This window comes from Bombus impatiens, unplaced genomic scaffold (assembly GCF_000188095.3).
Source record: "Bombus impatiens unplaced genomic scaffold, BIMP_2.2 scf_0377, whole genome shotgun sequence".
Taxonomy (NCBI): domain Eukaryota; kingdom Metazoa; phylum Arthropoda; class Insecta; order Hymenoptera; family Apidae; genus Bombus; species Bombus impatiens.
Genome location: NT_176796.1, coordinates 1,207,936 through 1,224,307, shown reverse-complemented (window position 1 = coordinate 1,224,307; position 16,372 = coordinate 1,207,936). Strand labels below are relative to the sequence as shown.

At 29.8% G+C, this 16,372-nt stretch overlaps 4 protein-coding genes across 6 annotated transcripts; 3 read left to right on the top strand and 1 right to left on the bottom strand.

Moving 5' to 3' along the window:
• The first annotated feature begins 782 nt into the window (after positions 1-782).
• LOC100743022 (mitochondrial proton/calcium exchanger protein) lies at positions 783-4,645 on the top strand. Its single transcript, XM_003489792.4, has 7 exons — positions 783-840; positions 1,180-1,637; positions 1,730-1,900; positions 1,973-2,287; positions 2,367-2,831; positions 2,921-3,358; positions 3,430-4,645. The coding sequence occupies exons 1-7, from the start codon at positions 783-785 to the stop codon at positions 3,844-3,846; spliced, it is 2,322 nt and encodes a 773-aa protein (XP_003489840.1). The 3' UTR covers positions 3,847-4,645.
• Positions 4,646-5,467: 822 nt separating this feature from the next.
• LOC100742904 (MOB kinase activator-like 3) lies at positions 5,468-6,869 on the top strand. 2 transcript variants are annotated; one of them, XM_012386093.3, is made up of 5 exons: positions 5,468-5,676; positions 5,919-6,069; positions 6,161-6,388; positions 6,458-6,573; positions 6,643-6,869. In XM_012386093.3, exons 1-5 carry the CDS (start codon positions 5,626-5,628, stop codon positions 6,805-6,807), a joined length of 711 nt encoding a protein of 236 aa, XP_012241516.1. In that variant the 5' UTR covers positions 5,468-5,625; the 3' UTR covers positions 6,808-6,869. The 2 variants fall into 2 exon arrangements, with proteins under 2 accessions (XP_012241516.1, XP_024223690.1); XM_024367922.2 differs by having other exon boundaries at positions 5,471-5,670.
• An 850-nt stretch (positions 6,870-7,719) lies between these two features.
• LOC100742666 (mitochondrial-processing peptidase subunit beta) lies at positions 7,720-10,386 on the bottom strand. Its single transcript, XM_003489789.4, has 6 exons — positions 10,234-10,386; positions 9,459-9,677; positions 8,996-9,381; positions 8,559-8,922; positions 8,220-8,474; positions 7,720-8,147 (listed from the first exon to the last, which is right to left on the bottom strand). Exons 1-6 carry the CDS (start codon positions 10,300-10,302, stop codon positions 8,007-8,009), a joined length of 1,434 nt encoding a protein of 477 aa, XP_003489837.1. The 5' UTR covers positions 10,303-10,386; the 3' UTR covers positions 7,720-8,006.
• A 373-nt stretch (positions 10,387-10,759) lies between these two features.
• Positions 10,760-14,354, top strand: LOC100742550 (nuclear pore complex protein Nup107). Of its 2 annotated transcripts, none has more exons than XM_012386084.3 (7): positions 10,760-11,417; positions 11,502-11,977; positions 12,071-12,278; positions 12,361-13,214; positions 13,299-13,616; positions 13,692-13,943; positions 14,035-14,354. In XM_012386084.3, exons 1-7 carry the CDS (start codon positions 10,895-10,897, stop codon positions 14,134-14,136), a joined length of 2,733 nt encoding a protein of 910 aa, XP_012241507.1. In that variant the 5' UTR covers positions 10,760-10,894; the 3' UTR covers positions 14,137-14,354. The 2 variants fall into 2 exon arrangements, with proteins under 2 accessions (XP_012241507.1, XP_024223685.1); XM_024367917.2 differs by having other exon boundaries at positions 11,299-11,436; positions 14,035-14,173.
• The last annotated feature ends 2,018 nt before the right edge of the window (positions 14,355-16,372 follow it).

Here is a 16,372-nt window from a genome sequence, read left to right as displayed (position 1 = left end):
TAGTCATATTCAGAAAAATATAAATTTTCATAAACATTCATAATCTAATTATCTCACCTCATTCCGTACTTCATTTTTGAGGTTTTATTTATTATAATTCATTGTAAATAAATATATATTTTACATATATTATTTTCATATTATCAATGGTACATAATGACACATAGCAGTAGAGATGGCACGTGTAATCTAGGGAGGTTGTAATGAACAGATTCATCAAACCCATTTAAATACTTTCGATGAGAATTTAATATTTCACTCTCTGATATTAAATTGATAATAAGATAAAGAGAAAATTTAAGGAAGATATATGTACATAAAAAATAAACTATATTATACATTTAAAAGTAAAATAATATTAAATTAATTATAGTTTTTAATAAATCATTCAATAATACATATTTTATAAAAAGAAGTTCATGTGTTTTCATTCGTGTAACTAATTTGCATTAGAAATGCTATCTGTATGTTCTTAAACGGTTAAGAATACAATATAAATAAACAAAAACTATTTTTCTGGAGAAATTATGATGTATATTTCATTGCAAATATACTTCTAAAAAGAAAATATATTGAAAGAAGTAATCCTAGATCGGTATTAACGGAGATATTAATTATTACACTAAAAATAGTGATATACTAGTTCAACACTAGCTGATCTTTGTTCTCTCATCACTATGTTCAAGTTGGAAAATGTATGACGGTGAGGCATTTTACCACATTGCAGTTAAAAACGGCTTCGAAATAATTACAAAAATTACAAACAAATATTGTAGTACAAAATGAATTCTTTAATTCATACAAAAAGGATGGTATTTGGCCACAGAACAACAATTCGCCGTATGTACAATTATTTTTATTCGATAATAAATTGAATAATAATTGTAACATTTTTTAATACATATATTCTAGATTGTACACGCTATGTTTATGTAACAGGCGAATCTGTAGTTGACGCTATTAATATCGGTGATAAATTAACATAAATTTTCTACTTTGCATTGACATTTTGTTAATGATCTATCTGATTATTGTAGGTTATGTTGTGAAATAGATATTACATCGATATTATTACAACATATATGTCATTGAAACTGATGAATATTAAAATATCTCGAATTATACTCGTGCTTTGCTTCATCTTACATCTAAATGCTTTATAAAGTATATTTATTACAGAATATTACTGCTTTAAACTATGGTATAATACCAATCGAATAAATGGTAACTTAGCATTTATTTATATGGGTAGAAGAGATACCAGGAATAATAGATTATTATTGCATTCAACGATAACAGAGAACTGCAATAGTAATAACTTGTCATATGTACAGTCTCGTTCATTTTATATTACACCAACTTGGCATGGTCAAGAATCATCTTCCAAAGTGGAAGACACTGTAAGAAATATTAAGGAACAAAAAGAAATAAAAAATAAAGCACAAGAATCTATTGTTCAGAGTGGTTCAAAATCAGTGGAAAAAGTAGAGAAGCTAACTGTATGGCAAAAAGTCAAAGGAGAAATTATACATTATTATCATGGATTTAGGTTGTTAGGTCTTGATATGAAAATTTCAGCAAAGCTGATATGGAGAATTTTGAAGGGTAATGAACTCAGCCGAAGAGAACATAGACTTGTAAGTTACGAATTGTGTATAACTATAAATGATAGTTGTAAGTTATATTCATTCAATTATTTTAATGATTTATTTAACTTAATTATTTTTAGCTTATAAAAACAACAGGGGATGTCTTCAGACTTATTCCTTTCTCTGTTTTTATTATTGTACCCTTCATGGAATTTTTACTTCCAATTGTTATTAAATTTTTCCCTGGTTTATTACCATCTACTTTCCAAACAGCAACAGAGAAAGAGGATAAACTAAAACAAGCACTGAAGGTATCATCTCTATAATATTTAGTAACAATTCTCTTAATAAGTTGCATATGTATATAATTTTCTGAATTTTAGATGAAAATTGAAATGGCGAAGTTTCTGCAACAGACATTGGATGATATGGCAGTGCAGTCACCTGGTTATAAATCGATAAGAGCCAAAGAATTTGCCGAATTTTTTTATAAAGTACGATCGTCTGGTGCTGTAGCCAGTAACGAAGAAATTATGCAATTCAGCAAACTTTTCGAAGACGAGATTACATTAGATTCTCTTACTCGACCACAATTAGTTGCATTATGTAGAGTACTAGATGTACAAACTCTTGGAACATCAAACTTTTTACGATTTTTACTTAGAATGAGACTTAGAAGTCTCACTGCAGATGACAAAGTAATTATTATGTATATGCACATAATAAGCTTTTTCGAAAATAGTAATTAATGTTAATATGGTAATATTACCTTTACAGCTAATTGAAAAAGAAGGTATAGACTCACTTACTAGAACTGAATTACAACAAGCGTGCAGGGCCCGCGGAATGCGAGCGTATGGATTACCAGATAGCAAGTTAAAGGAACAATTGTCTCAATGGTTAGACTTAAGTCTAAATAAAAAAGTTCCACCTTCGTTACTGCTTCTTTCGCGCGCGCTTATGGTCCCCGAAACGATACCTATGTCAGACAAATTGAAGGCTACCATTTCTGCCCTTCCTGATACTGTTGTTGCACGTACCCAAGGCGCAATAGGAGAGAAAGAGGGTAAGATGGACCATAAAACGAATATTGAAATTATTAAAATGGAGGAACGTAAAATCGAAGAGGAGCGGCAAGAGAAAGAACCGCAAATCGCCACTGTTGTCCAAAACCATAAAACCGACGAGATTACAAATTCAGATGTAAAAGTAATAGAACAGGCTTTAGATTCTCTGGGGAAGGTATGTGAAAATTATTTTTTATGGTAGTATTAGATTAGTAGTTTTTATTACTATTTTTAAAAGATAACTGTGTATCCAATTTTATAAAGGATAAGAAAATGTCTGTTGAAAAAGAAGAATTGAAAGAGTTGAAGGAAGAAATGGCAGAGTACCAAGAAGATATCAAAGAACTTTATGAAATAAAAGCAGCTGCTAAAGGCCAAGAAGATATAGAAAATATTAAGGTATCCAAAGGTGCTACACGTTTGTTTAAGAAAGTGAATAAGATGATTAATAAGATGGATGCAGTCTTGACACAACTTGAATCTGAAAAACAAATGAAAGAAATACAAAAGAATACTGTTGGCGAAGAGGAAATTACTGTTTCAAAAACCGCTGAAGAATTAGTTAAGATAGATGAATTAATTTCAGTAATTAAAAAGATTCAAAATGTACCTGATCAGCATCGATTACAACGCATAGCCGAAATTCTAGCAAAAATTGACGACGATAGGGACGGATCTATAAAAATTGAAGATGTCTTAAAGGTATAATATATAATATAGAATAAATAATTGAATAACGAAAATTTATACTAATTGCATATCGTAATTTTAAGGTGGTGGAATTAATTGGTAAAGAAGATATTAAGTTAAGTAAAAAGCAAGTAGATGAATTGCTTGAATTGATTGATAAAGAAGAAATCTTGGAAGATAAAGGGCAGACCGAGAAAGCGGTACAAAAAGATGCAAGTGAACTTAAAGATGGAAATTGTACTCAAACAAAATATATTCCACCTAAATCACCAGTTCCTGCTACACCAGTGACGACTGAGAAGAGTTTCGACAAAGAAGAATTAGAAGAAACTGTTGAAGAATCAAATAAAAGTTTTGCTGCTCATTCATCCGAAAAAGAAAGAGAGAAGTCAGCTGCAGTTTTTAAGAGCAATTCCAATTCTGACCCAGTCAGAAATCCTCCGTTGACTCCCGGTGTTCCACCACCTGAAAAAAAAGCGGAAGGCTCTAAACAGCTGTAATAACCGCACAAACAAATATGATTAATGTATGTAATTATGAATACAACCTTTTTACTGGGTACTAATTTAGAAAGCTATTATATTTTCTTCTTTAGATTATGTTTCTACCTCCATAGTGCGATATTATTATAAATTTTTTTTTTGTAAACGAATTTGTAAAGTAAAAAGTGTTTGCAAGAAAAACAACTATAATAGTTTCATGTATGTAGTAATGCACTTTATGGTAAATGTTACTGTTACATGCATGTCTTTAGATTTAAAACATTTGATTAAGGACAAACAAAATATTAATATAATTTTTATATTTATGAAACTAAAACAGATTTTGAATTCTGAAGACTGTGATGCATTTAATGGCATCAATATATTATTTGTTTTATGAATTTTCTAGGTAACACGTGCTGGACACAAAAACTACATCTTGCATGTAAACTTTCAATGTAAAAAAATGCTTTGTAAAATTGTATGTTATGATAATGTTACTAATATTGATGATTAGTAATGAAATACGATAGAAATATACAGCTTTTATTTCAATAAAACGTAATTACAAAATACTGTAATAGCATAAAGGGATCATTCCATCTGTTTAACTATTGATTATTACAGAATTATAATCCGTAAACAATAGGTCACTTTTTTTGTTGTATAACAGCTTCTTAATCAAGGTTAAAACAAGATGTACATTTATAAATAAAATAATTAATTGCTAAGTATACAACAGAGAACTAGTGGTTACCTGTATGTACCGATTACATAAAGATGCAATTATATAAAAAAGTATACAATATTTTAATAAGTACTATATATTATATGAAAAATTGAATAATTATTAGTACTATATATTATATATATATTACATATATATATTATATAAGATATATATAATATATGTATATCGTCATGTAACAAATATTTTATTTCAGGAAAAACATGAATGGTTATGATGTATAGGGCAAAATATTTACTTCTTCACTTTAGTGCATCAAACTGCTAGTTTATGTAATAAAACCATTTCTGTATAAAAGTTACAGCAATTTTTTTTAATTTAGGTCAATAATCATATTTACATATTTATCATTGTTATATTAATATATATCTTTCCCTCACATGTTTATTATATGTATTTAGTATTTTATGTTTTATATGAGTTATAGAAAATTATATATATAAATAAAAAAAAGTCAGATAAATTTATGTATATAAATATAAGAGATATTTATTATGATTTTTTTTCTCTTTTAAATATCGATGTTTTGAATTTTTAATTTGCAATTATTTAATTTCTTTAAATCCACTTGATTTTGTACATTATTATTTAACTTTAGATATATATAAATCCTTCTATCTTTAGATATAATTTTTTCTTGAAATAATATAATTTTCATAAAATCTTAATCATACATATTCAAGATATCTTAAAATTACTGTAATAATGTGAGTCTTACATAAACTACTTGGTCAATGAATAAGATATTTGAAAGTATCATCATATATCCTAAATCACTTACATTTGTTCATTTTATTGTATATTTGACTAGAGCACTAATTTTAAAATTTATTTATAAAGAAATAATATTACATATATGATAAATATTTCAGCATTTTATCTTCATTCTAATGTTTGTAAATAAATTGAAAATAATGTAGTGAAGATTTATACATACATACGATACAAGGATTTCCTAGCACATGTAAGAAGACAGAGTGAATACTTTGTACTACCGGTTACCTCGCTACTCGCGAAAGAGGTGCAGGTTTTCTGTATATTTGACCATAATGACTGCGTTAAGTGGTTTTATGGAATTTTTTCAAAAAGGGAAGGTGAATGTAAATTTCTGTTTATGTTACATTCTTTTAAAATATAACAAAAATTCTAACCTGATATTACCGATCAATTTTTATACTTAAATGCATTCTATTTAAACTACATAAAGTTATTAAAACTTTATAAAGTTTTTTACATAGTCTTGTGAATTAAATTTTAATTCATATCTTTCCCTTTATTCATTGTATAGGTATTTAAAAATAAATTTGTTTAATAATGGATTTTTAATTATTTGACATTTCAGACATTTAGGCCAAAAAAGAAATTTGCTCATGGCACATTACGATATTCTTTGCATAAACAAGCACAAGCTTCATTGAATTCAGGAATTAATTTGAGATCTGTTGTGAAATTACCACCAGGAGAAGATCTGAACGATTGGATTGCAGTTCATGGTATTTGAAATTTTCTATTAATCTTACTATCTATTATATAACAAAAAGGCTTAAAAGGTCATAATCTTTATAAATAATAATATAATTTCAGTGGTAGACTTTTTTAATAGAATAAATCTGATATATGGTACCGTATCTGAATATTGCGATTCTGCGTCTTGTCCGACAATGAGTGGCGGAGCACGTTTTGAATACTTATGGGCAGATGGTGAAAAATATAAAAAACCTACTGCACTCCCAGCACCACAATATGTTAGCCTTCTTATGGATTGGATTGAAGCACAAATTAATAATGAAACCATTTTTCCTGTATCAACAGGTATAAAGTTTTAAAAAATTTTAATATTTGGTAATTTGATAACTTATATATGTAAAAATTTCTTTTTAGATGTACCATTTCCAAAAACATTTGTACCACTCTGTAGGAAAATTTTGACACGTTTGTTCAGAGTTTTTGTCCATGTCTATATACATCATTTTGATCGTATCGTAGCAATAGGAGCGGTAAGTTTCATATACATGCTCAATAAATGTTATTATATTAAAATGTAATTTAAAATATTTCTATTTTAGGAAGCACATGTAAATACATGTTACAAACACTTTTACTATTTTGTAACAGAATTTGAATTAATAAATACAAAAGAATTAGAACCATTGGCTGAAATGACTGCTAAAGTTTGCAAGGATACTGCATCACCAACACAAGCAACAGCACCATCAAGTAATGCTAGATAGTTGTAAGCTTAATAAATGCATGAAGTCATAACCAAATTAGAATGAAACAAATTTGCTTTAATGTAAGTAAAATAGATAATGACCATACAATTTTATTGCCTTTCAAAAAGTGTTGCAAAATTTTTATTGCTAGGATACCACAAGATAATATTTGTTTTTTTCCAATTTACAGAATCAAAGAATTTCAACAAATGCTTTATGTACAGTGCTTAAGTTCTTTAATTATAATATTGAAAATATTTTATATTTTCCTACTTTAGGATATCTTATTAATGTAACTATATCTCTCTCCCTGGTTAGCCATATTAAATGCGTAACAAATGAAATAATTAGATTTTGAAAATCTATACTTTTTGTGGGTAAATAGTTACAGCAATTATTACAATAATTAATTGTAACAGTAAGTAATTAATGTATAAACATACAAGTTATGTTTTTACAATTGTATGTCTTAAAATTAGTTTATATATCTTTAAATGTACAGATTAACACTTGTACTCAAGTAATTTTATACATCAAGTTTTATAAATAGACTAATAATTTTATAAATAGATTATTTATGATACATATTAATTTTATAAATAGATTGTATTTATAAAATTATTTTATAAAATATATATTTGTATATATAATTTTGCGTCATTAAGATGTTTGTGTAATGTTCTCATATATTGCATTAAAAATTAAAAACATTTTCTATGAATAACACTGTACTAATAATAAAAATAGATAACATCGCATATTGTAAAAAAAAGAAAAAAAGAGTACAAATTTAAAAATTAATAAAACACAATAAACCAATTGCCATGATAAAAACTTGTTTATAAATAACTTAAAATGGATTATGACTATTTGAAATAATTTCACTCATTATATACAATTTTCGTTTACTGCAGATTACAAGTCAACAAATAAACTTTTCGAGGATGAATTTATTGTTATATTGTAGCCAGATAATACATGATTTGGAAATGTACTGTTTATTCACCAGGATTAAAATAAGACTATAAAATATCACACTAAAGATTAAATACAGCATTTTTTTACGTAGCTTCAATAATAATTTGATATTATAGTTATGATTATATTTTATAATTACAAATAGTTTGAGTTTTTATAGTCTCACTTTAATGCCAATTCCTTTGCTAAAAGGTCTGTGTTACTTATAACTTGTTCTAAATTTATTGATGGTAACATGTTCACACTCGTAATCTATACATGCCGGAACGAATGACATTATAATCTTGTAAGTTTTCAACTGGTCCAACCGCTGCAATTACTGGACACTGATCATAAATGTATTTCATGCCAATATCGTGAATATTTGAGGCAGTTATGCTCTGCAAATAATTTTATTGATATGAGAATTGATAAGATATTTAAAACATAAAAAATATGTGAATGTTACTTACATTTATCCTAGCTTCAAGTTCGTGAAGTGGTATGCGCCGGTTATAACAAAGCATTTGCCGCCCAATGTCTTCACAAATTGCAGTTGTTCCATCCAATTGAAGGAGCATATTTGTTTTAAGAATGTTTTTCGCGCGTTCTACTTCTTTTTCAGTCACTGACGTGCATAATCGCATCCATTCACGTTGTACATTATGTACAAACCATTCAATTTCCATTGGGTCAGACACAAAGTATACACCCCAAAGTCCTGTGTCCTATAAAGAAGATATCTCACATTAACACATGATTAATGTACAATATTATATACATATGCAGTAATATAAATTAATAACAAGTACTTGGTAACAAGTATTGAAGCTTTGATAACTATGGCATAATCCATCAGTTGCAGAAGCTTCAGCCAAGAAACTTATATTGTTTACACCTCCTCCTTGGCTACGGTCCCATGCTCCCATAAGGGTATTTGCAACCATAAGAGGAATATTATCTGGATCAGTCCAACCAGCACCTTCAACAGCAATAGCAACATGTGCGAGAGGTATACTATCATCACGAACCCTTATTTCTGATCCTGTGTAACGGCATGGTTCTAACAAAGGTGGAATTTCATCATAGAATGGCCCTTTCATTTGGCCAAAATGCTTCTGAGCTAAATCTACTAGTTGATTGTGATTTACACCACCTGCACCAGCTAAAATGAATCTGTGAAGATATTTTAATAATTTTTAAATACATATATGTATAATAAAATTATTTTATGGATAGTTGTAATTACCTAGGTGGACCATAGTATTGCCTAACATAATTAACAAGATCGTTTCTTGTAATGCTTTGAATATTTTTAGTAGGGCCAAGAATCGTTCTTCCTAAAGGTGTACCTTGATATGCACTAGCATGTAAATGGTCAAAAACAACTTCCTGCAGATTTGTTTCAACTTCTTGCATTTCTCTCAGAATAACACTACGTTCTCTTTCGATTTCACTTTCACCAAGCTTTGAATTTTGAATGATATCACTCAAAATTTCAACAGCTTTTGGAACATCTTCTGCTAAACATTTAGCATAAAATACTGTTTGTTCCCTGCTTGTATATGCATTTAAATGAGCACCCATGTTTTCAATTTCTAATTCTAAATCAGTTTGTGAACGTTTAGTAGTTCCCTGTTCGTAATTACATTCTCATTTTGATTGTCATTTTTAACATTTTATTTCAAGTAAACTTGAACACCACTACTTACTTTAAAAGCCATGTGCTCCATAAAGTGGGCAACTCCATTAATTTCATCGGTCTCAAAGCGACTGCCAGCATCGATCCATAATCCCACTGTAGCTGTTGGTGCACCACTGTCTTCAGTAGCAATTCTCATACCGCAATCTAAAGTTGTAACTTGTGTTGGTGGTTGATTCAACAATATTTCTTTTAATGACGCTGATGTAGATTGCCATTGCTTTGGTACCTGATATAAATATAACTATAGACATATAACAAAGAAAACTAAAAGGACAAAAGTGTAAAAGATTAATTTCATTTTATGCTGGTTTATTTTATTTAAACGATATATCAATATTAATAATCTTGACAAAACTAATTTTATAGGCTGAAATAATAACTAAAAGATTGTACAAATTGTAAATTTGATAACATTATAAATTATTGAAATGAAATTGATGTGATCATTTTAATAATATAGAAAACGATATCTGTCAAAATTAAATTTCTCTGTTTACGACACCGTTGTGCAACATGAATTAAGGTTATGATAGCTTGATACAAGTATTTCTATATATATCATAGAACACGATTTACTGAATTCTGTTTGTTATTCATTAATAATAATTCATCATATTTCTTTTGTTTCTACAAACATTTAAAAAGTTCATTCTTATTACGTAAGCAGTAAATGGATTCAATGGTTCCTCAGCTTGAGAAAATCATATTGAATTGAACGTAAAGTTCGAGAAATTATTCTTAATAATAATAGCAACGTTATGATAGAACTTGAATTTTATTACCTTTACAAGGCTGGTTTTGTTAGAATAAGCCCGCAATGCGGAACTAACTTTAAGCAGACGAGTCGCCATTTCTTTAAGTCTTTACAACTGTACGACCTTGCGACGAGTATGGTGGTAGAGTTCGAACTGATGCTTAGAGGAGTATAGTTTTGACATACTTTTTAATATTATATATATATAAATAAACGTTGATGAAACAATAGATCAAAACCCATATCTATTATGATAACAATCCAATTGTACAAAGCTTCATATAGTATAAAATTGATATAAAGTCGATTCTTTTAAAATAGAGAATATTGAGAGATTATTACTTGATTACATTTTATAAAATCTTTGTAATACTTTTATTTTTTAACATACATGTCCGACATGAGAGAAGAAAATATAATCATATTAAATATTACATGTTAACAATACATTACAACGTAAATATAAAAAAGTGCATATTTTGTACTCGATCGTGAACTTTATGCGATACTGATGTAGGGAATTTCGTTACATTGGAATAATTCCCTATCCCCATCCCGCCATTAGTACCTACTGTGAATTTGAAAACCGGTACGATTGTTAAATATCCTACAGTTGTGAATATTCTCTATCTGAATGAAATAAGTAGTCTGGCATAAACGTTTTTAGATCTTTAAGTCTATGTTTCAAAATGGATACCATAAACAATAGCAATGAGAACTTAGAGCAATCTATTCAAATGCTTAGTCAAGAAAACGCTCAACGAAGGTCATTTTTGAGGTTAAGCGGAAAAAGTACACCTTCTAAAAGATTATCATTACAAAACACTAATTATTTACGAAAAGATGTGGATGATTCTCATAACTTTAATGACATCAATAATTCAAGGATGTCGGGTAAATCCTATCTTCATTCAAGATTAATTAAGGCTCATGATCTTTTGGATATTGATACTTCATTAACGCTTACTCCTCATGAAGTACGAGATATAATGGCTGCTTCAGAAAAAAGTGAATTTACCTTGAGAGAAATGATGGAAGATAGTAGTGCGACTGGCATGATTTTAAAAGCAAGGGAACCTTGGAGAGATGTTATGTCTAAACTCTTCTATGATTTCTTACATAGTTTACAGGCAAACTTTTCACAGGCACAGGTATTTGATACTATTGCAGATTTTATACAAAACTGCACAGACACGTTAGATATAATGAGAGGTACATAGAAAATTATAGTGTATGTATTGACTTTGTATTTTAGTATTATATTTTGCATATAATTATATATTTTTTATCCTTTAGGTATGCAGTCAAAAGTAGAAACTACTGAAATATCGGAAGATGAAATTTCTTTAGAAAATGAAAGGAACACATGGAGACTTATTTATTGTTTATACCAAAATAGAATAAATAGTCTCAATTTTCCTACTCCAGTCGAAAATAATACATACATATCAGAAAAGGTTGTAATAGATAATTTGTTCAAAACTGAAAGTTACATTAGAGAATACCAGTTAATAATTGACTGGTTGGAGAAAAATGCATTAGACCAAGCGGATAAATATCCAATCACTGAACATTTCACAGATAAAACAGTCGCATGGGAAAATACTGTGAGGCAATTATTAATGTATAAAGACAAAGAACAAATTCCATTTCGTTCATCCAGACCATTGGTATCATCTCTAGATCCGGATGCTCCAATAAGAGAAGGAAAACCTCTCCATGATTTAGACAGGGAAGATGATGCAAGGATGGAGAAGAGAATGTTCATAGAGGTACAAGATGTTTAATAAAGAATTAATCGAAAAATATTTAAATATGTAATATATAAAAGAATGTAATATATAAAATATATTTTATTTAAATAGGTTCGCTGCGGTCGTCTTCAAAAAGCACAAGCATTAGCTCAATACTGTGGACAACCTTGGCGAGCTGCTTGTCTGTTAGGATGGATACCTCATCATGATCCTAACTATCAAAACCCATTATCTGATTCTAAATTACCTATTGAAGGAAATCCTAATAGAAGTCTTTGGAAATTATGCGCTTGGGAACTTTCTCAAGAAAGGCGTGTAGGTAATGATTGTTTTATTATCTGTACTATTAAACATGACTTATCACAAACTGCATCTTATAATTAAAATTTTTTCGCGTTCAGGTCAATTTTATCGCACCATTTATGCTAGTCTTTGTGGAAATGTTCAACAAATGCTGCAAGTGGCGTCTTCTTGGCAAGATGCACTATGGGCTTATATGAAAACACTGTTAGACATTAAAGTAGAACGGGAAGTGAGAGATCTAGTGGCAAAAAGTTTTACGGATATGCCTGACGATTATTGGAAAAATGAGATTTCGTTAAAAGATGTATTTAAAGAACTTCACGCATCGAAAAACTCTGATATTCGAGCACAATCGAATAAACCCGATCACCTTATTCAGAAATATCTGATACTGGATCAAATACCAAAATTAATGGAAGAAATAGAGGACATGATATGTTTGAAGTCTTGCGATCCTCACTTCTTAAGGTTTTTAGCGCATCTGATATATTTCTTTCGCCAAATTGGGAAAAATGCAAAAGATAAAATTGGAGATAAAGTTCTGTTGGCATATGTTCGCGTTTTGATCGAAATGGATGATCCAATTTTAATCGCTTTCTATACAGCTATGTTACCTCAAGAACTTCAAATAACAAATTATGCCAGTTATTTGGAGACTATAAAAGATTATGAACAACGGAAAAAATGCTTATCTGCAGCAGAAGATGCCAATCTAAACGTAGAGGCAATTACGAAACTAGTAGTAGAAAGTATACGTTCTAAGAACATCGACGTCGATCCCACTGATTTGAAAGGTACTATGACTGACGCGGACGTTGACAAGATTAATGCTCTGGATTGGTTGATATTTTATCAAAGTCAACGGGAAGAAGCATTGTCGCAAACTAATGCTCTTATAAGATATTTTCTGACAAATGAAAAAATTGACGCTGCTAGAAGAGCTTTTAACAAGGTACGAAGTTGAACGATTCCTTACTTTTTAAATGTTTCTCCAGTTGTTTTTAATCGATGATTTTTTGTCTGTCAAATTTTATAGATTCCAGTAGATTCCATTGAAACTATTATGGCTGAATATCCAACGCTAGAAGGTACTTTAACAAATCTCACGATGACAAATAATCTGTCGAAAAGAGCATCTTCAACGATTCGGGAATACCTTTGTTATAAAACTTATCTTGATGCCCAAGAAGGTTTCGCAGAATGGTTTTCTCATTATCATCATGGAAAACCTACGCCGTTAGAAGAGTTACCCGCATATGCGACGTTCACCGAAAAAGTCGCATATGAACATAAAAAGTCACAATACAACGTAGAAATGGAAAGGTGGAAGTCTACGATGCAACATCATACGAAGGTTCGTGAAATAAAATTTATCATATTAATACGAAATAAAGATAGTTAATTATTTTTAATATTATTAATCTTATAGGCAGTGAAACAATTATTGTTTAACGTATTGTTATTCCCGGATGGTGGTTGGTTGGTTGATTCAAATAACAATAACGAGGAATCATGTACCCCTGAAGAAGCGGCCCGCGAGCATCAAATGGAAAAGTTACGGCAACTTTGTATTCCAAAAGTTACGCTTCTTTTACATTCTGTGATGACCGAAATGAATGAACACGCTGAATGTATACAATTGGCAGACATTCTTGCCTCTGAACAGTATCAACTTTATAAAGTACATACTGATACTATATATCACCGTTCGTACACGGTCAATATGTACTAAAACTGAAAGGTAAAATAATCGATACTTTAATTTATTTCAGGTGTTCCAAAAAGGAAGACTGCGCGAAGTGTTTAAGAAAATCTGCGAATCTTCTCTCGTCCTAATGGATCAAAAGAAAGATCCTTGGGGATACCCGAAATAAATTTAGCAAAATTAAATAAATAGCTAAGGAATATATTCAATTGTATATGTAACAACGAAACAACGTATTGGAATTTTAATATCGAAAAAATGTATAGAAAATTTCCTCAGCTTTTTTATAAAACCAGTTTATTGTCAACCACAAGAAGTGAATATAAAATTTGATACAATGTTCAATAATTCATAATCATAATATATTATATACTTCATGATTATTTAGATGCTCCTTTTACCCAATCATTAATAAATGTAGCGCTGTCAAAGCTGTAGATTTAACGCGTGAAATATTGCGGAGAAATTCAGGGTCAATGAAGGACATACATTATCCTGAGATATTTTCATTCGAATAATAATAATAATCATCGTAATTCCACGATCTTTCTCTATAGTTTAGTCACCTCTAAATCTCATACACATCGTTGGTATCCTTCGGACGTGGATCTGCGTATAGTGGATAAATACATACAAAAGTGTTTATTTGTATATAGAATTTCAAAGGAAACCTTTTCAAAGGTTTTATGTATCGAACGAAAAGATAAGAATCATGATAAAGAACGAAGGTGGTCGTGATGCGTGATGTACATTGGAGTCTCTATTTCTATATTCATAGGGTGTTGATACTTTTTGCCGGCAAGAGCAGTCTTTTCATAACATTTTTTTTTTTTGAGAGCATTTTTCTCTCTATGTGGTTTTATGCGTACATTTGCTGTCTTACTTTCCTCTTTATTTCCGTAAAAAAAGAGACCAAGAAAAAGAAAGAAAAAAAATGAACCGATATTATAAACGAACCATCGCCTATTCTCGTACAATGTATAGACTATATCGAGAATGTTAACATTGCACGGAAATATCTTCATTCGTAGCTGAATCAGAGGATCAAGTAGGCTTTCGTAGATTACTTGTAATTACTCACCAATGAATCGAAACTAGAAAGATATGTATATCACGGAATAATTGACCAAAATATACATGTTTACTCCATGTTTATCCGAATTACTTTCATTTCATATTTTAGAGTTCTTAGCCAGTACGTAGAATTTCAGAACGTGAAATTATTTATACATATTTGGTGGACAGTTATTGAAAAAATTTACTATATTCAAATTTGATCGTTAGTTTGATAATTAAATAAAATTTGATTTGATAGTACGTTTGGCAAATTATTGAACTTATTTCAGAAAGCTACAATGCTCTTATTAAGTTGATCGATTAACCTCAAATATATTAGTAATCTCGCACAAAACAATTTTTATAACACCGAAATCAGAGAAATAACTGTTTGAAGATTTTAAAAGGAATGTATATATTCAATGATGCAATGCGAATAGTTGTAGCGTCGTGAAACAAGTTGTCCGAGCATTTATATTTTCACAATATCTGTTCTCGCTCGATGATACATAAATCTATTCGGTGCAGAATCAATTTCACCACGAGTAAGATTCTTGGATCGAAAACAGACAAAAATAAGATGAAAAGAAACGACGACACGTGCAACATTATACACATACACGGCTTAAAATGCACTACACTGCATTGACATCGAAATTCAAACTCGTATACATCTTTGTATGCAGTTAGGCTTACACTCTGGACCAGAGCGTTTTATTTTCGCATTCACGATGGCCATAAACTTCAGACACGTGCGAGTAGTTCGGTGTTCGATAAACGCAATCAACGATTACATTACATTGAAAACGTTTAAATTAAGCTGGTATTCCAACTATTTAGGTACTTTCATTTCTCTTTCTCTTTCTTTTTTTCTTTTTTTTCTTTGAATAACATAAAACACAATGCACGATTAAATTATGAAAAAATTCGATATGTTCTTAAAACCATGTTCGCACGTGTCTCGTAAAAACACGAGGACCTTGACAATTGAATCGACTTTACAGTAATACGAGTACACGATTAATAGAGTTACTTTGTTGATTAGTCTAGTCTAACACGTAAACGTTGAAAAAAACGGTTGACAATTGTTTTACCATTTCTCGATAATTCTACGTTATATTTTTTACTTTTTTGTTCACGCGAGAGCTGGATAAATTCGCCGAAACATTTCGCATACTTTCCAGAATCAGGTTCGTTTTCGTTTCTTCCTCTTCTCGACACGTTTCTCGGATAGAGTAGTTGATAAATATTTTACTTCTTTTTTTTTTTTCTTTATTTTCGTTTCTTCGTTTAAACTTTCACGAGCTATGTCATCCTCTACGAGACCTACTAATCACTAATGGGTGGGT